At 46.9% G+C, this 19974-nt stretch overlaps 1 protein-coding gene across 4 annotated transcripts in view; it reads left to right on the top strand.

The window, feature by feature from the left end:
• The window catches only part of LOC128324664 (uncharacterized), a 29515-nt gene extending 9774 nt beyond the window's left edge, over positions 1-19741 (top strand). For 2 of the 4 annotated variants that reach the window (XM_053249474.1, XM_053249471.1), the window contains exon 2: positions 14209-19741. In XM_053249474.1, coding sequence (XP_053105449.1) covers positions 14209-15312 — 1104 coding nt within the window. In that variant the 3' untranslated portion in view covers positions 15313-19741. Of the gene's footprint in view, positions 1-13132 lie in introns of those variants that run through there. The other 2 variants (XR_008307020.1, XM_053249472.1) reach the window with 2 other exon arrangements.
• The last annotated feature ends 233 nt before the right edge of the window (positions 19742-19974 follow it).

Below are 19974 nucleotides of genomic sequence, written 5' to 3'. Positions count from 1 at the left end.
CACATTGGAAGATTGTTCCCTGCATCCATGTTCAGAATCAGAAGCAGGGCAGCAGATGTACTTTTCAAATATAGCAACAACACTTGAGCTTTTGTTCAGTGCTGCATTTTTATCACCAGAATAGCTATCAGTTTTCAAGGAAGAAGATGAATGACTGTGTCTCCCTTTGTAAGCCAGAAGGATCTAAGAGTGCAGCTCAGAACCTTCATATGTCTTGTATTTTGATGCACGTGTATGCATTAGCCTGCTCCAGCATGGCTTAAGGGATTTACTGTGTTCTATCTGTTTGACAGTTCAACACTACCATAGAATTTCTAATATCTTGTGTTAAAGCTCTACTTTAATACACTTTCTTTGACATCTGTGGCCTCATCCAGAAATCACAAAAAATGATGAGCCTCACAGTAAGCAAGCACAATATAGGTATTCCTTACTGGATTCCCACCACTGAAAGTTTTGAAATGTGCATATTCCTCATATTTTACTTTAAGTTGTTGTAGTTGTCAATAAATTTTGATATTTTTCATCTAGGAATATCAGGAGCCCGATTCACATGTTGTGTTCATTGTATGCACAATCTGTATACAGTGTATGTACAAGTTATTCACAGGTTATGTAGAATGCATGTATAGCAGAACGCTTCCTATCTGAATTCTGCATTTTAAGGGCCCTGTACTCAGATCCACTTTTAAAATGAATGCATGTATAGTCATTCACACAAAAACATATACTTGTATACAGATAGCTGAATGCATGTACAGCATAGCCTGAATAGAGCTATGGGACAAAACAGAAAAATAAAAATAAAAATTCAGTCAATATTAATAATAATAAAGATGGCCTCCACAAGGTATCCAAAATAATTTTAGATAAATTAATTTTAGATGGATTTTTAAAATTAAAATGCCTTTTTTCCTTCTCTGGTGCAGCCAGCTTTTGTCTTTGCTTCCTAGTAGATAGAGACGTATTTGAAGCTTCAGTTCAGTTACATCCAAAAGCTTGTCAAAAATATGCATGGTTTCACTGCTATTTTTAGTTAATCCTTGGAGCTGCAGTTGTGAATTTTAGAGCAGCCAAATCAGAAAGGCTGCAAGTGGGTTGTTGTTTTTTTACTGTTTGCGGCGGGCGGGGGGGGGAGTCTAATAGCCCTTTATACCCAAATACATTTTGATATAGTGTGTGTGTGTTGCGGGAAGAGAATGTGTGTTTCCTTCACCAAAGGAGTCCCCAAATTTGCAGATTAACATTCAATTGCCTTAGGCTGCAATCCAACACATACTTTCCTGGAAGTATGTCCCATTGAAGATGATGGGATTTACTTCTGTGTAAAAAAGCATAGGCTTGTGCGGTCAGTCATGCAAATTTTGAAATATTCCCGACAGTGTTCAAATTACATGGGAAAAGGCAGGGCCCTTAATGAAACCCATAACTTCCTCTCCTCCCAGTTTTAGCCAAGCACCTCTCCCTAGCCTTTTAAAACAGTAGTTTAGAAAGACATAAAAGGAGGACTGGAATGCTCTCTATTCCCTTTGTAATTTAAGCACTGACTTTCATCAAGCAACCTTTTTTTCTTTATCTAGGAGAAGTGATCTTCCTTACTGAGTCTCTCTCCCCACCACAACTCTGTTGTTTCATTTGTTGCTTAGAAACGCTCCAAATCCATAGCAACTGTAGAATATTATTTCTGGAGTCTGTCTATCCCACTGACAATCTCTCAAGTTGCCAATGCCCTGGGAAAAGTTATGGAATCCGGAAGTTATGTATGTCTCTGCTGCATCAATGGGACTTATGTGCTTGATTGTATACAATGAAGCTATTCACATGCACATGCAAAACCGGGCCAAGGGGAGCTGCCAGGATTGGGCCTGATCCTGGTGGCACCATGGCGGCAACCCTACCGATGGAGCTCCCTTCAAAATGGGGTTAGGAGTGCAAGTGCTCTCCTAACCCCTTTTTATTGAGTGGCTGGCAGAATCAGGGAGGGGAGATCCCCATAATGCACCCCACACTCATGCTGTGCATTATTGGAGCTCTGGGAGGTGGGGTAACGTGTCCCAGCCCTCGGAGGTACCAGCAGCAGCCACTGCTCATGTGGGCAGGTGATCCGCCTGCAAAGGAACGTCAGCTTGATTGTCTGTGGGGAGGTAAGCACTTTCAGGCTTTCTCCTTGCAAACCGGGTAGCCCTTCCTCACTGCTTGTGAGAAAGGGCTCAATGTGTAAGTATCAAGGACTTCACTGGGACATGTTGAGGGGTGTGAGGAGAAACATTAAAGTCCTCACACAGCAGAGTATGTTCTGGTGGTAAACTCAAGAGATTATGTGGAGATATTAGGTTGAGTTCCATAAACAAAGATTTATTAAGAAACTAAACATCACATACAGAGAGAGAGACATTGAACAACATACCCAAACAGGCACTAACTGATCAAGAAAGACCTATTAACATCTCATCATGCCTTTAATGGCCAGAAACTATTACTGCTGGCTAAGAGCAATGCTTTAGAATTCTCACTTCTAACAGGATAGGCATCCATTGTCTTGCACTGTGCCCACAGTTGTTGAGTGTGGGTTGGTCATGCTTTATTTTGGTCTGCCATAACCCATCCTTTTGTTAGTAACTGTTTTTCTAAAATACATTCCCTTTCTGCGTACTGGTTTATTTTCAGCTTTAGATTTAGAGTGAGAAGTCATGGGATTTTCTGATTTAAATTGTCTGTGATGGAGCCTTAATGGTTTGACTATTTTATATAATGCCACTCATATACTGGCTTCTTATAAGAGGGCAAGTTTTGCCCTGAGGGGACTTATGATCTCGAAACTGATATATGTATATATATACATGGCAAAGAGGCACCTTTTAATGTGGTGGTTCTCTTCATTTAGCAGGGGAAGAGTAACTGGCCCTATCCAACCCCAGCACAGTACTTCCAGTGACTGTTGCTGGTGTCTTTCTTATGTTTCTTTTTAGATTGTGAGCCCTTTGGGGACAGGGATCCATCTTATTTATTATTTATTTGTTATTTCTCTGTGTAAACCACCCTGAGCCATTTTTGGAAGGGCGGTATAGAAATCAAATAAATTAATTAATAAAATAACAAAGGAAGGGAAGAGGAATGGAGGCAGGGGTAATCAGTGGAAGAATATGTGATTGTTTCTGTTATCCATACTTAGTTATAGGAGTGCATAGACTAAGGTGTTGTGCCAAAGTCTTCATGGAAAAGGTAGTTTTGAAGAAGGGATTTGAAGGAACTAAGAAAGGATATTCATGCAGGTTTTGGGAGTCTGTTCCAAGCATAAGGGGCAGTGAGGGAGAAAGAGCAGAGTTGTCCTAAGGAACAGGAGAACTGTGTGTTGGGACTGCAATAGCAATGGATGATTTCCACTAGGAAAGTAAAAGGATAATTTTACCTTTTTGATGTCATTAACTCCTGAAAGGAGTGTGTGTGTGTGTGTCGGGGGGGAATGATATGCTAATCAGTTTTTGCAGACTTCCTCTTGCCTTAGGTTTGAACATACACGTCCCAGCTTTTGCATTCAGCATGATTAGTTATTACTAAGTTATCCTTTATAATTTTTTCATGTAAATTTAAAAATAAAATATGTAGTTACGGTTGTGGCTCTGTCTTAGTTTTTCAGACAGGAGAGAAGGAGAGCTGGTCTGTGGAAGGTCTTGTGGTGGCAAGCACTTTGTATTTTGTTGTCTTGCGGTCTGTGGAAGAGAGCTGATCTGTGGCTGGTCTTGTGGTAAAAGTGTGTCATCGAGTCGGTGTCGACTCCTGGCGACCACAGAGCCATGTGGTTTTCTTTGGTAGAATACAGGAGGGGTTTACCATTGCCTCCTCCAGCGCAGTATGAGGTGATGCCTTTCAGCATTTTCCTATATTGCTGCTGCCCGATATAAATGTTTCCCATTGTCTGGGAAACATGCCACCGGTGATTCATGTTGGGAATTCTCTCTGGTAAGAGAAATTCTTTTTCATTATAGCAGAGTGCACAGAGGCACAATGCAGCGGAATTTAGTTAGGCATGCGGGTATGCTGAGAGTAAAATTACTTGGAGCCAGTTCATACTTTCAAATCAATATAAGGAGTGTTTATTAGAGAACTCTTCTAGATAGGAAAGTGAAGAGATAGGATCTCTAATCTATCTATCTATCTGGATGCAGATGGATTCTGCATCTCTGCACACATGGTGCAGGGAGAGAGGAGCTTGCATGTTGCAAGGGAGAAGGAAGGGAAGAGAAAGGTGAGGAGGAAGTGGCAGGAAGGAAGGAAGTCCCTGAGATTAGCAATCTGCATATCAAAGGAATAGTGTCAGAGCAGCAGAGAAGGGATGACCAATGTCTTGACCTCTCTAGCCTTCTGACTCACTAGTCTTTCCCCCTCTGTCACTGAGGCATGAGTCAGTGCAGAGTCCTTCACTTCCAACAATTCGAACCAGCAACCTCTTACTCGCTAGGCAAGTCATTTCCCCGCTGCACCACTTTTTTTGCCATGCCAATATCTCATGTACAGGATTGCAGAGAAAGTGCAGCATGAAGTGGACTGTTCACAGAAGCAGTCCTCAACCATTTTATTTATTTATTTATTTATTTATTTATTTAACTAACATATTTTATACCACCCAAAACTTAGGTCTCTGAGTGGTTTACAACAAAAACAGAAAAGTTAAAACAATAGTTAAAACAGATAAATGATGAACAAAGAAATTAAAACATTGGTTAAAATTAATGACAGCAAAAAGTTAAAACATAACAATTTAAAACCTTAAAACACTATTTTAAAACAATGTTAAAACTATTAAAATGATATTTAATTAAAAGCCTGGGTGAACAAATGTCTTTAAAGTTTTTTTTTAATTGTCAAAAATTATCAGTACACGTACACATAGACCAGTTCACTAGACCATTGCATGATCCAAAATGTTAGACTCCAACCCAACATGATACAATATGACAATGCCATTATTCCATGTCAGCCCCTCCTGTCGTGTTGTGTCATGTCAGAGATGTGTAGGAAGAGAGATGTTCTTGTGGTAGCAAGCATGAATTGTCCCCTTTGCTAAGCAGGGTCTACCCTAATTTGCATTTGAATGAGATACTACATGTGAGCACAGTAAGATATTCCCCTTAGGGAATGGGGCCTCTCTAGGAAGAGCATCTGCATGCTTGCATGCAGAAGGTTCCAAGTTCCCTTCCTGGCATCTCCAGATAGGGCTGAGAGACTCCTCTCTGTAATCTCGGAGAAGCCACTGCCAGTCTACGTAGACAATACTGAGCTAATGGACCAATGGTCTGACACAGTAGAAGGCAGTTTCCTATGTTCTATACTCAGAACCAAACATCTTTGGATTGTTGAGGGTGATGAAGTTGGAGGAGCAAGGGTCATGGGAGTGTATCAGGGGATGAGAGAACCCAGGAACTGTTGTAATATATCAGTTCAATTCAATTCCTTTATTATGTTCACAGACAATCACATTGTAATATATCTGTATCTATTCATACATTTAGCTCCTTCAGAAAAGTTTCCCATCACTGGAAACAAGATGATTAAGTAAGAATGTAAGAATAGCCCTGCTGGATCAGGCCCAAGGCCTATCTAGTCAAGTATCCTGTTTCCTACAGTGGTCCACCAGATGCCTCTCAGAAGCCCACAGGCAAGAAGTGAGGGCATGCCCTCTCTGCTGCTGTTGCTCCCCAGCAACTGGTGGAGCTGGCTTAAAGCCATCAAACTAGTAGACATTGATAAGCCTGTTCTCTGTGAATTTGTCCAAGCCCCTTTTCAAACCATCCAAACTAGTGGCCATCAAATCCCGTGGCAGATAATTCCAGAGATTAATTATGCACGGTGTGAAAAAGTATATCCTTTTGTCAGTCCTAAATTTCCTGGTCATCAGTTTCATGGGATGACCCCTGGTTCTAGTGTTGTGAGAGAGGGAGAAATTTTTTTTCTCCGTCTACTCCTAATCCATGCATAAATTAATACGCCGCTATCATGTCTCCATGTAGTTGCCTCTTTTCCAAACTAAAAAGCAACTGATGTAACTGAACTTCAGGACCCGAAGGGATGGGGTCACACTTCCCCAAAAGGAACAGGTTCGCAGTCTGGGTGTACTTCTGGATTCACACCTCTCCCTGGTTTCTCAGGTTGAGGCGGTGGCCAGGGGTGCTTTCTATCCGCTCTGGCTGATATGCCAGCTGGGCCCGTTTCTCGAGATCAATGACCTCAAAACAGTGGTACATCTGCTGGTAACCTCCAGACTTGACTTTTGTAATGCGCTCTACGTGGGGCTGCCTTTGTACATTGTCTGGAAACTTCAGTTGGTTCAGAATGCGGCAGCCAGGTTGGTCTTTGGGTCATCTCGGAGAGACCATGTTACTCTTTTACTGATGGAGTTACACTGGCTGCCAATAGGTTTCCAGACAAAATACAAAGTCTTAGTTATAACTTACAAAGCCCTAAATGGCTTAGGCCCTGGGTACCTAAGAGAGCGTCTTCTTCATTATGAGCCCCACCGCCCATTGAGGTCATTTGAGGAGGTCCGTCTCTAGTTACCGCCGACTCTTTTGGTGGCTGCACAGAGATGGGCCTTCTCGGTCGCTGCCCCGAGATTGTGGAATGAGCTCCCTGCTGAGATACGATCCTCCCCATCTCTGGCAATTTTCAAAAAACACCTGAAAACCCTTCTTTTCACCCAAGCTTTCTCAGCTTCCTAAATTGTGGGGGTTTTAATTTCTGGTTTATTTTAAAATTCAAAACCTGATTTTGGGGGTTTTAATCACTGCAATTGTTTAATTGTTTTAAATTGTTTAAAAATTGTTAATTGTTACATTGTTTTTTAATTTGTTTTAGCTCTTTACTGTTTTAGTGGTATGTTTTAATTGTAAAACGCCCTGAGCCATTTTGGAAGGGTGGTATACAAATCAAATAAATAAATAAAATAAATAAATAAATCAAGCCCAGATCCTTTCTGTTTCCCATCCCACCAAACTGACGTGCCTTCCATTACCTGTTTGGCCTTCAGTGTGATAACTAATTTCACACCTGATTGATTTTGTTCAGTAGATCAGGCCCCTAACTATTCAATAGACAGAAAGTAGTAATTGGCGTGATAACAAGCAAAGCAATATCACAGCTTGCTTGTTGTGCTGGGGGTCTCAGAGCAGACAACATGAGGCCTTGAGCATCCTGGGGAAGTTTCAGTAGGCCTCTCTATCTTCAGAGTGGATTGTTGAATCCATTCTGGATAGTAAATCTTCCCTAAAGTTTGGGTGAAACAGTTGTGCGCATGGTTCTACATAGTCAAGGAAGACAAAAGCACAGGTGATACTTATCATCTGGACATGTGGTAAATATGAAACATATGCCAAATTAATTTAGTAATAATATTTTATGAATCTAGAAATACTATTGCATCCATACATGAACTGGATATGTATTCACAATAATGATTTACTATAATGTGTACAATAAAATCTGTTTGACACTTTTCAATCTGTTTCCCACCTTGGACAATGGGTATAGAGATTGAGCTGGTCTTCAGAACTGGAACACATAATATTGTCATGAAGATCTATATTGACTTCCATCCCAATGCCTTATATCCAGTGGAAGATACCACATTGTGTGCATTTTCCTTTCCTCTTTGAGAATTGTGATGTTTCTGGGAGTGGGGTGGTGGTGGTCTAAAGTGGTGTTTGAACATGAAATGTGGGATTGTCCTGTGGCATTCTGTTATCTCAGTTTTAATTTGCATACCAGACAAATGGAAAGGCAAAAAATTAATTTAACCAAAGCTCTCATTCCTATTGGCTGGTGGAGTGGAGTGGTAAGAAATTGAGCTATCAATCAGGACAAATCTTGCAGACTTGTTGTCTTACAAGATTCCTTGTCTTGCAAGATTTGGACCAGGACTTCCCTGGTCCAGATCTTGCCTTGCTATAAACTCATTAGGTCAGCCTTAGGCCAGCCTTAGCTGCAACATAGGGAATATAATACTCACTGCCTTACATGGCTATTGTAAGGATTACATCAAGATAACACATGTGAATCACACGTCATGTCATCAAGGCTGTTTCCATACTATGTCCTTTATCTTACAATCTGTAAACAGAGGGTCATTGTAATCAGCCGTTTAGTTCTTTTACTCTTCACAGATGACCACCACCAACTTTTTCTTAAATATATAACAGTTTTATTTTAACAACTAAAGAAAGTTTTATTTTAACAACTAACGAAATACATACTCAAGGAGCTTCAGAAACCCAACAGCCATCTTAGGGTTTCTCACAGACCACACTGCTAGGAGTTTCTTCTTCCCAGAGGCCCCCTGGTAGTAGAAGCCCTTCCTACAACTATTAACCTTTTCTGTACCCACAGTTCTGTACATGCACTTCACTACAAGGGATTCTAGTAATCAAGATGTACAGTAACCCAGAGGTCCAGATTCAGAATAATGGACAAATCTGAGTGTCCAAAACCAGCCAGTATTATTGTATACTAGTGGTTCCTCTAATTTTTTCCATCTGTGTGCAGAAAGAGTTTTATCCTGGGTGGCAGTATCCAGACAGTGTGTGCACATGTGCATTCAGAATGGGGCCTTCCTTATTCAACCTGAGCGGGATCTAAAATTAACTGAGCGGACATAAAAAAACTTGTGAGCACACACATGTGTGCGTGCCTTAGAGGGAACAGTGCTGTATACTGAATATACAATCAGGGGAACCAGTGAAATGATAAGTTTTGATTTAGGAGAACTGTGCTGAAGTCCCACTACTACCAGTGATTCTTGGTGGTCTTAAGAAAGCCATGTTTTCAAACTTAGATCCTATACATAAAATGGGCATAAAAGTGAACCTATGTCACAGATTAGTGAGGACACACATATTCAAGATAGTAAGGCATATTGAACATGAAATCAGAGGAAGAAAGGAGCAGGGTGGAAGTTTGGGCTATGGAGTAAGCTGTTCAAGGGTTCTCAAACTTGAGTCCCAGAAGTTTTTGTACTAAAGCTTCCATCATCCCCAGCCATAATGGCTTTTAGCCATTGTGGCTGGGGATGTTGGGAGTTGTATTCCAACAACATCTGGGGACCCAAGTTTGAGAACCCCTGGATTGAAGCAATGTCAGCATATTGGAAATGTGGGAAACTATGAGCTTAGATAATCTTATTTTTGCAGCAAATGATTACAATGAAATATTTAAAGAATGTATTTGTAATGAATATTCAGGGAATCAGGTAACATAGTGGTGCAATTCTCTTCCCGCTCCCCCAGTATTAAAAAAAATACTGACTGACACCCAGATTAAGTTACTCAATAGTGCTACTCAGGAGTTAGTCTAAAGGATTACTTAATTTCAATGGGACTTTCATCGAGTAATTTAGTCAGGATATCATCCATTATTTTTTTGTTAATATATTTTATTGTGTGCAAGTTCATTGTGCCTTGTTCATATTCTCAAAACTAAAATTCTGCTGCAAAAGTGTAGAATTCCTAAAGCCCTCACTATGATTAATGTAGAAGACAAGAGCCTTTCTTTGAATAGCTTTTGTAAAGCCTGAAGAAGACATTTCATAACTCTTGAAATGTATTTCTTCTCTATGTATTGAGTCTTCAGAAAGACTGGTGCATTGCAAGCCAAACCTGTGAACACAGTCAAGGGAAAAGACAGCTACTGATAAAGACAGACCCAGAATGCTTCTAAAAATCCAACTTTCTCCTCCAAAATCTTTAGTAAGACTGTAGAGAAAATGGGGCATAATATAATAACCAAAACATACATTTATTGTCATTAATAATTGTTATTCTTTTAAAACATTTTAAATGAACAAACTACTTTGCCATCCTTATATCAGAATTTTACACATGATTATTTAAAAATATCACAACATGTTAAATGGGCTAGCTAATCCTATAGTTTCAAAATGTTGGGGACTGCTGAACCACAGTTACAGGAGTGTTGCACTAGTAAAATGTAGTTGAGATCATATCCTATCTACTCCCAGAAGCAATGCAGGATACAGAGACAGAGGGGGGAAATAGGGGGGAAAAGGCATGGGGGACTCCTTTTTTTTTTTTGCAAAACAAGTTCTCTTGGGAAAGGGCAAAGACCCTTGTCCCTTTTGGATCTTCGTGAGGGCAATTGTACAGGTGCAAAAGTGGCAATTGTATTGTGCTGTACATGTGTAATAATCATGTGTGAAACGTTCTCTGAAAGAGTGGCACTCCCCTGCCGGGCAGGGGAATATCACCTTTTAGTGTACAGTCAGGATTCCTCCCCCTCTCTTGGCAAAATACTTGCCAAGATACGAGAAATAATTGCCCTGGGCATTGTGCTGTGCCTTATTGAAGTGATTATAAGGAGGGCTGCTACAGTGCTGTACATGGTGCAGCCCTCTCTGTTTCTTGGTCAAGCAGCCGAGCGTGACCTCTGCTTTAGAGATGAGGGGAGTGGGGAAGACATATGTGGAATGGGAATATCTTAAATCTCATGTTGAAATGTTTCTGCTAATGCATATTTGCATAAATATATCAGTTTTATATTCTTACGTTCTTGTGAGTTCTGTTGTTGTGTGTACCCTCAAGAACCCATGTGTTAAATATACTGCGTGTGTCATGGTGTTTTTCTGTATCGGGTGATGATGCTTAACTGGTAGGGCGGTGGGTGGGGAGAGGCTCCAAAGACTTTTAGGTCCAGTCTCTAAAATTACCTAGGTGCACCTCTAGTTACAAGGGGTACCTTTGGACCCCTCTTTGGGACCTTGTAGGCTAGGTTGTAAAACAGGCAGTTTCTCAGAAAGTAACAACCACAGGTTTAAAAGTCAGAATAAAAATATATTTTATTCAATACAGATTAGAGACATGCAGGTGATAGAACACACGGGTATTCTCACGTTTCACAGACTTTTGGGCTCTAATACTTGGCAGTTGCTATACTGGTTATTTAAATGTACATCCTATACTGAAGAGTAGGGGAGAGAAGAGGATGGAAGGTATTGGGGATGAGAAGGAGAGAAATGGATCTGGGCAAGATCAGATAATGAAGGAAGGTAGGACCAATGAAGAGATCCAGGGAAGGAAAAGAGGAGAGAGAAGGACAGACTGAAACCAGGGATCTGGGAAGGAAGTGGAGGAAAGTGGGAGAGAGACCCAAATAGCAATAGCAATAGCACTTACATTTATATACTGCTCTATAGCTGGAAGCTCTCTAAGCGGTTTACAATGATTTAGCATATTGCCCCCAACATTCTGGGTACTCATTTTACCGACCTCGGAAGGATGGAAGGCTGAGTCAACCTTGAGCCCCTGGTCAGGATCGAACTTGTAACCTTCTGGTTACAGGGCGGCAGTTTTACCACTGCACCACCAGGGCTCAAATGCATTTGTATAGATGAAATAGATAGCATTGGTTCTGAGATCCAAGAAGGGAGTAGAGAGAATAGAAGCACAGATCCAACTGAGTTGGAGGAGTAAGTTGAGTCAGTCTTGAGGACAGAGAAAGAGGGGAGAGGGAGAAAGAGACACAAACAAGTTTGAGTAAAGAAAGTAGGTTGAGTTGGTCCAGAGGACCAGAGAAGGAAGCAGAAAAGAAGGGGCGGGGGAACCCAAACAAGTTCAGGTAAAGAAAGTAGGCTGAATTGGTCCAGAGGACTGGAGATTGCAACAGCTGCCACAGCAGCATCCTTAGCAGCAAGCATAGCCATACATTCAACTAGAGCAACTTCAGCCACATTTTGACTGAGTATACCCTGCAATGCAGATTGCAAAGTAGAGCAGAGCGGTGAGTGAAGCACAACTTAGTCTCAAGGCCAGACATGGTGCTCATCACAACAATCATCAATAAATATTATATACACACACAGACACACACTGTCCATTTCTCGCCGCAACACTATCTCACAAATAAAACAAACCACAACTCAAGAAAGGCAGACAAGCACCCAAGTTCTACCTCTGTCAATCTGAGATCCAGCAAAGCCAGATAGTTATAGCAGCAATAGCACAGCAAGCATGTTATTCTCAGTGCTGAGAAAAGAAAACCACAAGATCAAACCTTCCTTGATTCCTTCCTCCTCTTGTGATATAAGGGCTCTCCTCTCTCTGCTTCTCATTTAGCCTCCAGTCACTTTGAATACATTTTGAAATTGCCTCCAAAAGTGTTTCCCCATTGCCAGCCAATGGGGGCACAGTTGCCCATGACAACACTAGATTTGGATGATCACAAGCCAACTCAGAACAAAGAGATCACAAGCCAACCAGAAGCCATTGCCAGAAAACCAATCAGCAAGGGAAAAACAGCCTGCCAAAGTGGTGTTCGAAACACTCGAAATGCCGCTTCTCGCCTCCGTGCCCGAGCGGGTGAGGCGGGAGGCGGGGTTGTGCACCCGGCACCAGGAAGCAGACGCGGAAGCGCCATCTTGGCCCCCTCCACGTGACCAGGGATAGCCCAGTCAGGAGAGGGGGCCGGGGGGAAAACAGCATAGCCCGGCAGCCATCCCACGAGCAGTCTCTCTGCTGCCGGGCAAGGAAGAGGAGCGATCGCTGCTTGCTCTGAGCGATCACGGCTTGCTCTGAGCCATCGCTGTCTGCTCTGAGCGATCGCTGATTGCTCATCTCGGCGGTAGAGCGGCAGCTGAAAAGGAGCTCCTTTTTGCTGAGGCTTGCGGGCGAGCAGGGGGCTGGGAGGAGGAGCGATCGCTGCCCAGCCACGTGCATGCAGGCCGGGACGAGGGCTCTTCCTCTCGGCGGTTAGCGGGAGCGGCAGCCGTGATCAGCCACAGCCAGGTTGATCGCAAACGTGCTCCCTTTTTGCTGGGGCTTGCCGGCCAGGGGACCAGGGGAGCAAAACAGCGCGGGGGCGGCAGCGGAGATCGGCCGCGTGCGCAGGCCGATCACGTGACACCCCCCCCACCAGGAAGGAATCAACAGGTTCCAACAGGAAGGAATCAACGGCTTTCCCACACGTTGCAGCAGGAAGGGAGCAGCTGTGAACAACGGGAGACCGAGCAGACAAAGGCCTTTCTCAAAGGCCTAGGGTGATATACGGGGCTTGGGTCTTTATTTCATCTTCATTGCTTGGGGAAGGCGGAAGGGGGGCTTCTTTCAGGGAGTTCTGAGGGAGTTGATGTGGAAGGATTATTATGTTGGATTGATTGTTTGATTATTGGGGGGCTAACAGATGGTTAAGTTGTGGTGGGAGCATCAGGGGATTGTATTGTTTAATTGGGGAGCTGTGTGATAAGTACCTTGCAGAAGGACTGAAGCAGTAAATCTACGACATTCTAAGTCAGTCGAACAGTTGATATTAAATTTAATTTAAAAAACAAACAAACAAACAAACAAACAAACAAACAAACAAACAAACAAAAAACTACTGTTCTGGGGGAGCTAGCATTGATTGTCCTCTTTGCTAAGCAGGGTCCCCCTGGTTTGTATTTGGATGGGTGACTACATGTGGGCACTCCGAGGCAAGGTTTTTCCCCTTTAATGGTCCTTCAGTTGGTGCTATATATGGGCTCCCATCAGGATAAAACAAAAATAAAATTAGAATAAAATAAAAGGATTGAGAGGGAGAGGCCTTAATAGCGTGTCTACTTTGCCCAGAGGGTGCTAGGTATCCTAGACCAGTGGAACATTTAGAAGAACTGGTATTGTGGTAGCAAGCAGGAATCGCCCCCTTGGCTAAGCAGGGTCTGCCCTGGTTTGGGATTTGAAGGGGCGACTACAAATCAGGGTTTTCCCTTTTAGGGTTGCAATATATCAGCTCTCAATTGCTTATTTAAGAATAAGCACTCATTTAATGATAATAAAATAATAAGCGCTTATTTAATTACAATAATAATAGCAAAAGTTACAGCGATCTCACCCCCCCCCCTTTTTGTGTGTGTGTGTGCTGGGCATCAGTGCCAGCCTCTTTAAGGGATTCGGCAAGGCCTGCTAAGTCATGCCAACAAGGAAAGGGCCCGGCAAGGAGAAGGGAAAGGGAAAGGCCCCGGCCCCTAAGCGGCCTCCAGCACGGCCCAGGGAGCCCGACCCCTCCTCTGGATCAGAGGATGAAGGGCAGCTGATAATGGCGAGGATCTTGTCTCGCTTAGATGCGTTGGAGTCCAGGAAAAAAGCCAATCGAGGGGAGGGGTCCAAGGCGGTTGGAAAGCAGGGGGCAAAGAAAGCAGGGAACCAACCTAATAAGCAGCTGCAACTTTTACAGTCCATTGAGGCGAGGCTGGACGCGCTGGAGAGTGGTGAAGGGGAGGCAACTGGATCAACAGAGAATGCCAGCCGGAACACCTTGGATGCAGATGTTGGGTCCTTTGGTGAGTCCGATTGGGGATGGGGCTATCCACCTTGGGCTGGGCACCTGGCGAGCGTGTGGGGGGGGATGCCGGCATGGCCCGTAGGGCTAGGTTACTCAGCACCCCCAGTTTCAGGGACAGCGGTGGTGCCGGAGAAGAAGGCAGAACCAGAACCACCTGCACGACAGTATCAGCTCACACCCTGGGAGCAGAGGTGGCAGAGCGGTAAGGCGGCCAGTGCAGACCCAGGGCAGGTATCTGAGGGCAAGGAAACAGCAGCCACGAATGATAAGATTGAGCATTACCCACAGGGGGAGGTGTCCCTGCCCCTGGGCGATCACTTGTTGCTCGCCACCAAAGAAAAGATATGGAGGAACGAATATGTCGATATGTTCTCATTACTGTTTCGAGAAACAGAACCCAGAGAGGGGGAGAAGGGGGATCGGAGGGACAGAGAAAGAATCAGATACAAAACAGTTGATCGTAACTGGTCTAACTGGCTGGCCGGTTACATGGTGTACATGGGGGTGGTGCTGCAGAAACAGCCAGCACGGGGAGCATCCATGGTGAAATATTTGGACATAATATATCACGCTTTCTCGGAGTATAGTGGGCCCGCTTGGGCTCGCTACGACGAGGCCTTTAGACGACACTCAGCCATGAACCCAGAGCTCCCATGGGATTGTCAGCACCAACAACTCTGGATGAGGATCATGGGCCCCAACCGGCCCGGGGGTGGGGAATTCTCTGACAGTGGACACTTCATAGTGAAATCTGCTGCCACACCCACCAGGGGCCAGATGCCAGGTGCAGCGGGCCAGTTTCGTCAGCCTTGCTGGGAATTTGCATCAACAGGGACTTGCTCGCGCCGCCCGTGTCGTTTTCGGCACGCATGCACTATCTGCGGAGGCACTCACTCATCTAACTTCTGTCCAAAGGGCCGCTGGCCCCGGCCCGCCCCCAAAGATGGGCCTGCCGCCAGGAAAGGTGGTAGTCCCGCTCCGGCAAAAGGGACCTAGCCCCATAAAGCTGGGTCCGCTGTTGCAGCTGTTGCAACAATACCCAGTAGTACAGGATAGGGCCTATCTGGGGGAAGGGTTTCAAAGGGGTTTTCGGATACCTTATCAGGGTCCAAGGGTTAGTTCCTGGGCAAAAAATTTGCGTTCAGTTAAAGGATTGGAGCAGGTTGTGAGGGCAAAAATTGATAAAGAAGTACAGGAAGGGCGGGTGCTGGGCCCCTTTCCTCACCCGCCCTTACCCAGCTTTAGGGTTTCCCCTCTGGGGGTGGTGCCTAAGAAGGCAAAAGGGGAATACCGTTTGATCCATCACCTTTCCTTCCCTGCTGGCGGATCAGTTAATGATGCCATACCTCACCAGCTGTGTTCTGTTAAGTACACGACTTTTGAGGCGGCAGTGGAGATGGTTCGAGAGCAGGGGAAGGGCGCGTTGATGGGGAAGTGTGATATCAAGTCAGCCTTCCGGCTCCTTCCAGTCCATCCAGATGACTTTGACCTCCTGGGTTTTTCTTTTGAGGGCAGCTACTATATTGACAGGGCCCTGCCCATGGGCTGTTCCATCTCTTGTTCTGCCTTTGAGCGTTTCAGTTCCTTTTTGGAATGGGCAGTCCGGGAGAGGGCAGGGCTTACCTCGGTAGTGCATTACCTAGATGACTTTCTTTTTTGTTGCCCTGGGCCTCTATCAACCTGCAAATATCTAATGGATACGTTTCATGAGCTGGCAAAGGAACTGGGCGTGCCATTGGCGCCGGAAAAAACTGAGGGTCCAACCACTCGGCTGGCCTTCCTTGGAATCGAAATAGATACAGTGGCTCAGTGCTGCCGCTTGCCACCAGAGAAGGTCCTTGCTCTCGAACAGCGCCTGAGGCAGCTGCTTGACGCCAGGAAGGTCACCTTGAGGGACTTACAGGTTATAGTGGGACACTTGAACTTCGCGTGCAGGGTGATTGCACCCGGCCGCGCCTTCCTTCGGAGGCTCTGTGATGCCACTAAGGGGCTTCGGGCCCCGCATCACCGGGTGCGGGTAACACACGAGCTTAGGGAGGACGCCAGGATGTGGGTGGAGTTCTTAAGGGATTTCAATGGCATCTCCCTGTGGCGGTCCAAATTCCTGCTAGAAGCAGAACTCCAAATCCAGTCCGATGCAGCAGGGGGGCACGGTTTTGGGCTTTTCTTCCGGGGGCGGTGGTGCGCATCCAGGTGGCCCCCAGCCTGGATAGAAATGGGAGTGACAAGGGATATGACATTCCTTGAGTTCTTCCCAATAGTGGTTGCGGTGCACATCTGGGCTAGGGATTTTGAAGATAGGGCTGTCCAGTTCTGGTGTGATAACATGGCCACAGTGCAGGTGATCAACTCGGGGACTTCCAGGAGTCCTCGGGTGATGCGCTTGGTTCGCTGCTTCACGCTGCAATGCCTGCGCCACAACATTCTTTTCGCCGCACGGCACGTGCCGGGGCTGGATAACAGCATTGCGGATGCGCTCTCTCGGATGCAGGAGGAGCGCTTCCGAACTCTCGCCCCAGCAGCCAGGGAGCTTCCCGAAGTTTTTCCACCCCATCTATGGAACCTTGGATTCTAGAGGCAGAGGAGGCCATTCGCCTATCCCTAGCACCTAGCACAAGAGCGCGCTATGCGTCAGCTGTCCGTGAGTTTCATGCATTTAGAGTTGACACAGGGCTGAAGGACCTATGGCCCATCCCGGTTGAGCACATAATGCGCTATAGCACACATTTACATGGGAAGGGCTTGGCCGTGGGGTCCATTGGGGGTAGGTTGGCAGCACTGGCTTTCCAGGCAAAAATGAAGGGGTTTGCGGACAACACGGCTGACTTCCGGGTGCGCAGGATGCTCGAGGGATGGGCGCGAGAACACCCCTCTCAACCAGATACAAGGGTCCCTCTGGCACCAACAACACTGCAACAGGTGCTCCCATTTTTTAACGATATTTGTTTTTCCAACTTCGAGGTACGGTTGCTCAGGGCTTCCTGCCTTGTGGCCTTCTTTGGTGCGTTGCGAATCAGTGAGCTGGTCGCCTCTTCCAGGTCTGATACATCAGCGCGGGCCCTGCAGTGTGGGGATGCCCGGGTGGGGAGGGATAAGGTGGTGTTGCGCCTGAGGTGGTCTAAAACCGACCAGAAGGGCAAGGGAGCCACTATCACCCTGGCAGAGGGGACTGATAAGAGCCTGTGCCCAGTGAGGGCCATGAGGGATTACATGGCCTTGCGTGGGGAGGGAGAAGGCCAGTTGTTCCGTCATGCGGACGGTACACCCTTGACGCGATTCCAGTTCTGGGCCCTGGTTAAAGAGGCTTTGAGGAGAGCAGGCCTGGACCCGCGGGTTTATGGGACCCACTCCTTTCGGATAGGGGCAGCATCTTCGGCGGCGGCGGTGGGGCTGCCGGAAAACCGGATCCAGGACCTGGGGAGGTGGCGTTCATCCGCATGTCGCCGCTACATACGCCCACTGCCAAAGTGACGGCCCACGGAAGTAACATCCAATTTTGTCTTACAGACGGTCAAGCGCTTCCCTTCCCTTTGCGGATACTCATCTACGGGCACAGCTATGTGTTCTGGGCTGGTCGGCGAGCTCGGCAGACCAGCTTGGGTACCCAGTTGGGCCTGGCAGGAGCGGCCGAAGTGGAGTGGATGGGGCGCCGAGGAATGCTGTGGAACCTTTTCCTTCCACTTCTAGATGAGTACATCGCAGCAAAGGGGGCACCGCACATCTTGGTTGTACACCTGGGAGGCAACGACTTGGGTTTGTTGCAAGGCAGGGCCCTGAGCCTGCAGGCAATCAGGGATTTTCAGGACCTGGCGGCCCGGTGGCCTGAGATGCGGTTGGTCTGGTCTAACCTACTCCCACGGACATGCTGGAGGGGCCAAGGGGGCCCCCTGTGCTTCAATAGGGCACGTAAAAAAGTCAATAAGGCAGTTGGAAGATCTATCACCGCCTTAGGGGGGGCAGTAATACAGCACCCTGACATACGAGTACAGGATGCGGCCCTGTATAGAGGGGATGGAGTGCATCTCTCTGACCAGGGGAATGAGGTGTTCCTCCGGGACTTGCAACGTGGTCTCCAAGAGGTGATAGCGGGGTGGGGGAAGCGGGGCTAAACAGAGGTTTGCCCCACTTCTGTGGCAGGAGAGTGCGGGTGTTGGGTAGGCAGATTCAGGGATCGGTGCTTGGCTGGAGGGCCAGTTGGGTGAGGGGGGGTCAAGGAACAGCCTTTCAGGGCTTTGACGGCCCGTAAGGTTGGGAATGGCCCCCACTCGGGGGGTGGGCGCGACTCACCGGCTCAGAGCTTTGACGGCTTGGGTTGAGGGTGTGTCGGACCACCCCCCCCTCGGCGGGGTGGAGCCCCGCGGTGAGAGGAGGCCAGGACTTAGAGCCTGGCCAAATCAGGACCCGGCCCTTCGCCCTGGCGTGGGGTGCTCTTCACTAGGAAGGGCCACCACGCGAGACTAGTACCCGCACTCTAGTGTATTGGGACCTCGTTGCAAGTGTCGCTACCTCTGTACAATAATAAAAGTGGCCCTTATTTACTCCAACTAAGAGTGTCCTGTCTTCATTGGGGGGCCTGGGGGTGCAATGCCGCTTCTCGCCTCCGTGCCCGAGCGGGTGAGGCGGGAGGCGGGGTTGTGCACCCGGCACCAGGAAGCAGACGCGGAAGCGCCATCTTGGCCCCCTCCACGTGACCAGGGATAGCCCAGTCAGGAGAGGGGGCCGGGGGGAAAACAGCATAGCCCGGCAGCCATCCCACGAGCAGTCTCTCTGCTGCCGGGCACCCACCCACCCTCCCGGTACTCAGTGAGGGATAGCCGGTCGCCTACGGGGGCCAAGTAGGAATTTTTTGGGTCGTGCCAGATTGGCTGGGGGCACGGCCTTTTTTCGCCTACTTCTCACTGAGGCTTAGGAGCTGTGCCAGGGGTAGCCATCGTTACCTATGGGCGCTGGGTGGCAGGTAGGCATTGAGAATTGATCGGTCACTTGGCAGGAGAGTGCGGGTGTTGGGTAGGCAGATTCAGGGATCGGTGCTTGGCTGGAGGGCCAGTTGGGTGAGGGGGGGTCAAGGAACAGCCTTTCAGGGCTTTGACGGCCCGTAAGGTTGGGAATGGCCCCCACTCGGGGGGTGGGCGCGACTCACCGGCTCAGAGCTTTGACGGCTTGGGTTGAGGGTGTGTCGGACCACCCCCCCCTCGGCGGGGTGGAGCCCCGCGGTGAGAGGAGGCCAGGACTTAGAGCCTGGCCAAATCAGGACCCGGCCCTTCGCCCTGGCGTGGGGTGCTCTTCACTAGGAAGGGCCACCACGCGAGACTAGTACCCGCACTCTAGTGTATTGGGACCTCGTTGCAAGTGTCGCTACCTCTGTACAATAATAAAAGTGGCCCTTATTTACTCCAACTAAGAGTGTCCTGTCTTCATTGGGGGGCCTGGGGGTGCAATGTTTTGAGTGTTTCAAGCACCATTTTGGTGGGCTGTTTGGTGAGCTCAAAACAGGTCCTTTATTTTAAGGATGTTTTGAGCTTAAAACACACAAAATGGATCATTTTGAGCTCGAAACATTTCAAACTCAAAATGCCTTGCACATCCCTATCATAGGCTACTAAAGCCTCATGAATAGGGTTCTGTTTTGCAATCCAGACACTGACATGGACCTTTAAA

The sequence above is a fragment of the Hemicordylus capensis genome, chromosome 4 (assembly GCF_027244095.1).
Source record: "Hemicordylus capensis ecotype Gifberg chromosome 4, rHemCap1.1.pri, whole genome shotgun sequence".
Classification (NCBI taxonomy): Eukaryota; Metazoa; Chordata; class Lepidosauria; order Squamata; family Cordylidae; genus Hemicordylus; species Hemicordylus capensis.
Note: the sequence above shows the minus strand (reverse complement) of the source record. Positions and strands in the feature narration are given on the sequence as shown.